This window comes from Solea senegalensis, linkage group LG16 (assembly GCF_019176455.1).
Source record: "Solea senegalensis isolate Sse05_10M linkage group LG16, IFAPA_SoseM_1, whole genome shotgun sequence".
In the NCBI taxonomy this organism is placed as follows: Eukaryota; Metazoa; Chordata; class Actinopteri; order Pleuronectiformes; family Soleidae; genus Solea; species Solea senegalensis.
In genome coordinates, this window is record NC_058036.1 from 4,838,807 (window position 1) to 4,843,172 (window position 4,366).

Sequence of the window (4,366 nt, forward strand, 5' to 3'; positions counted from 1 at the left end):
AAAATAAACCACAGCCATCAAGCAAAACTATTTTTTTGAACTCTTGTTTGCATCATTTGCCGTTTGTGTAGGTCATTAAAGTCACTTTGATTTAAAATGAAATCTCTCACTGATGAAGCAACAATAACAAACCTAAAAATGGACTGTGTTTTTTTTATTTTAATTTTAAATGTGATTTAAAGGAAGCTTGTGCGCCATTACGCATCTCCATTACGCACCAGAGCCCGCTGCTGTCTTGGGAAAATGGACACTTGCCCGTTTCTTTACATGATGTAAAGCTCATTTCGTGGATGTGCCGTGTTGTGATCTGTGTGATCTCTCCCCTGCACATCATCCGGTTTGTGATTCGGCCTCTGCGTGACCTCTCGCTGTCACCCCGCGTTACGGGGACGCCAAGCGTGCTGTGGCCAATTATGTGTAACATAAAAAAACAAAACGCAGCACTGCAGCGCATGAAAACAACCAAGATGATTTTTTTTATATATCATTATTATTATTATTATTATTACTCCTCGATTAGTGTTGTTTTTTTTTCCTTCTTTCCACACGACAATGATAAAAATTTAAACTCGTTTCATGGACAATTATTTTTATTTATTTATTGATTTTTTTGAGACGTTACGGACACACATGTTTGTCACTAAAGCGCGCATGCTCAACAGGTCCACCTGTGTACAAGGTAAGTATTAAAAAACACCAAGCAAATGAATATGAAATCCAGAGAGACAGAGCAGATTGTTTCTTTCTCCTTCTTCTTTTTTTAAATAGGCAAATAAACATTATTTATAAAACTTTGAAAGTAAAGTGGAAAATATCACAGTTCTCTTTCAACATGAAATACCCACAGAGAAGAGCTTAGATGAGGCGCTCACGTGCCCTTTTCTTTTCTTTTTTTTTTCCTTTTTTTTTTTTAAACCTTTCTTCCTTTTTCTTCTCAGGGCGTTGTTTTTAAATATTAGTCCGTGAAATATGCTTCGTCCATTTTAAGTTCAGTTATCCACGCGTGGGTAAAACGCAAAATAAAAAGTGTGTGTTGGCCTAAAAAGGAACAGGACGCACAGTCACATCAGATCCACGATTTGGCATCAGTCACTATCAGTGTGTGTGTGTGTGTGTGTGTGTGTGTGTGTGTGTGTTTACTCAATGCAGGCACTATATGACTTGTTTCTTTTTGTCAGATTGTCTTTCTTTCCCCTCCCTCTAATTCATCCTCAGCATCATCAGCAGCGGAATCAGCACGCGGTGCACGTGCGCGCGTCAAATGTCAGATGTCACATTCACTGTCGCTGGAGGTGATGGAGATGGCGGATGCGGCGGCCTTGCTGGACAGACTCGCCTCCGGACTGGACGAGTTCCCGAGCCGGTCCACGGTGCCGTCCTCGTCCGCCAGAGAGCGAACCGAGCCGCCGGAGAGAACCTGCTGCTGGAGCCTGCGAGGAGACGAAGACAACGTGGCGTTCAAATGCTTCACAATTATGTTACATTTCTATTATTATTATTATTATTGCAGATAATATTTGTGCTGTTATTTTATTATTATCATACATGCATTATTAATATTGTCTGTATTTTATTTAACAACAAAATAGCATCTTAATCGTAATTACACATTTACACCGAGCACCGAAATGTGATATGAAATGTGTTTTTTCATGCTGTTAGAATATGATAAAAAAAGCAAATTATAATACTATCCTGAAACAAAAAGAGTACATTTAAATTGTTTACATTTAAAACGCATAAAATTAAATAACAAAAAAAACGAGCTTTTGATTGAAACTACCCAATAACCTTGTGTTTTATTTACAAAAACTCAACGCAGACAAAAGGCCAGTGGACATTTATCATCTAAACGCTGGTTCTCAGGTTAAACTATAGCTTATTCACTATAGTGGCAAATTATAGGTTTCTTTTATCTCATTTAAACGTGACCAATAAAGCAGTTTGACCTCGACCCACATCACAAAGGGGCCTTTCAACGGAGGGGCTGGACGAGTAATTGGCATTTACAGGATTTCTCTACGAAGCTTAACCTAAATTGTATGCATGCATGAAATAGCAAAGGCCCATTTGTGAAGTACAAATATGTATTTATCTACTTAAATGTGTATATACATAAGTTAAATTTAAATTTAACTTATGTATATATAATTTATACATATAAATTCCGATTTGTCAGCGGCATCAGTGGTTTGTTTTCTGTGAATGTGCGTAAAATCAGAAGTCCGTGTGTTTTTGTTTGTTTCTATAATCCACTGGCACGAGCGATTTGTAGGACGGACACACACACACACACACACACACATACACGCGCGCGCTTGCAGAGAGAGACGCTCACCTGTTCTTCGCAGCCGCTGCTCTGTCTCTTTGTCTGCGGTTTTTGAACCAGTTCCCCACTTGCGTGGGTGTGAGTCCAGTGGCCTGAGCCAGCTCCCTCTTTTTACTGGGATTCGGGTAGGGATCCTGCAAGTACCATTCTCTTAACAAGTGCCGGGTTCGCTCCTTGAAGCAGTGCGTCTTCTGCTCTCCATCCCAGATGGTTCTGGGCAAAGGGAACTTCTTGCGCACCCTGTATTTGTCCACGGGCCCCAGCGGGCGTCCCCGCAGCTTCTCCGCCTCCTGGTAGTGCGCCTCGAGCCACAGCGCCTGCAGCTTCGTGTGCGACTCCTTGGTGAACTTGTGGTTCTCCAGGATGTGGTAGAGTTCACGGAAATTGCCCGTGTGGAAGGCGACGACGGCGCGAGCCCTCAGTACGGACTCGTTCTTGTTGAGGACCTCGCAGGCCGCTGGCGCCACGGGCAGCGACCAGAGGAAGCGACCGAGCCGCTCCACGTCCCCGCTCTCCTCCAGGGTCTCGCAGACCCCGGCGACCTGCTGGGGGCTGAAATTCAAGATGGGCAGCTGAAACATGGAGGCTTCTCCTGTGTTCCCCTCTCTCCCCCTCCTTTCTCCTCTCTCACTCTCTCTCTCTCTCTCTCCCTCTCTCCCTCTCCTCCGTGTCTAATCCTCCGTTTCTCCTTCTTCTCCTTCTTCCCGTGCGCCAAAGCAATCCTATCCCAAAAAACCCAGGCGATTCCAAAGTTACCCTACCAGACGCGTGTGACCAGCCGCTGAACAGCCGCAAACACCAAGCGCCGCCGTGGAGCAGGAACGATGCTGCGTGCGCGCTGTTCCGGCTTACCGCATCCTCCTCCTCCCGCAAACTTGGCCGCAAAGAGGCGAAGATGCGAGACAATTATTAAAGCCGGAGCCGCGGTGTATTTTTCAAGGTAGGGTGTATAGGAAAGAATTGCAGCCGGAGCAGAGATGTATTTTTGAAGGGGGGGAAAAAGACAGTCAAGCCCCCTCCGATGATTTCCTATTGGACTTGGCAGATTGGCTGCTCGGTTGCCATGGATGCACGTCAATCACTGTCAAGTTCGGCCAATCGGGCGGAAAGAGAGGGAGCTGCGCGCACCTCCCTTTCTCCAAAAAAAAAAGGAAAAAAATAAAATAATAATAATAAAATAATATAAACATTTTGACCTTTGGTGCATCATAGTGTGCAAACGTTTCGCTGCCACCGAACGCGCCGTGTCTTTGTGCGGCGGGCGGTGTTAAAGGGAAATAGAGACTCTTCACTTTGTAAACAGTGAAGTGCCAAACGCAGCACAACACGTCCTCATCCTCTTCACACGTCGCTTTATATAGGAAAATAACAGCTCACTATATACACACACACATATATATGTACATATTACATTTTACGGAAAATAAAAAAGTCTAATATTGAATCCAATCAATAAGTTTATAGCCACAATCAAAAGGTATGAATACAAAATTGTATAACATTTACTCTAAACACTCATTATTATTATTATTATTATTATTTGTGTTCCGGTTTGAGGCTATAGATAAAAAAATATAAGTGCCAAATAAATAAAAAATAAAAAAATGTTGTTGGTGTTTTTTGTTAAAGAATGAATGAGTGAACTGGAGTCAGTGTGGTGATGTTGGTGTGTGTGTGTGCGTGCGTGCGTGTGCATGTGGCCTGTATATTTACAGTATAGTTTATTTACATCAGGGCGCGCACAGCAGAGATGGAGGCTGTGGTGAAGATGGATGCTGCAGCTGCAGGAGGAGGAGGAGAAGAAGAAGATTCCTCATATACTGTATATTTGTGTGTGCGCGCGCGCGCGCGCGTGTGTGTGTGTGTGTGTGTGTGTGTGCAGGATTACCGTGGCACTGCCAGGCTACTCGGCTTTAGTATCAGACACACTCCGTTTTGTGCACAGGCTGATTTGGTAAATAAGAGGAAGGATAGATAGCGCAGATGGTTTTAAGTGTCGGGTCAGATTATTTCATGGCTGGATACAGTGGTAAAGTT

At 43.6% G+C, this 4,366-nt stretch overlaps 1 protein-coding gene across 1 annotated transcript; it reads right to left on the bottom strand.

Annotated features, from left to right (window-relative positions):
* Positions 1–569: 569 nt before the first annotated feature.
* LOC122783485 (homeobox protein SIX6) lies at positions 570–2,970 on the bottom strand. Its single transcript, XM_044048319.1, has 2 exons — positions 2,339–2,970; positions 570–1,430 (listed from the first exon to the last, which is right to left on the bottom strand). The coding sequence occupies exons 1-2, from the start codon at positions 2,908–2,910 to the stop codon at positions 1,265–1,267; spliced, it is 738 nt and encodes a 245-aa protein (XP_043904254.1). The 5' UTR covers positions 2,911–2,970; the 3' UTR covers positions 570–1,264.
* Positions 2,971–4,366: the final 1,396 nt, after the last annotated feature.

What these genes read in the sequence shown, in the direction of transcription:
- LOC122783485 (XM_044048319.1), bottom strand. Translation starts at nt 2,910, where the DNA reads ATGTTTCAGCTGCCCATCTTGAATTTCAGCCCCCAGCAGGTCGCCGGG. An exon ending in GCAGCGGCTGCGAAGAACAG is followed by an intron (nt 1,431 to 2,338) that starts GTGAGCGTCTCT and finishes GTCTCCTCGCAG; the next exon opens with GCTCCAGCAGCAGGTTCTCT.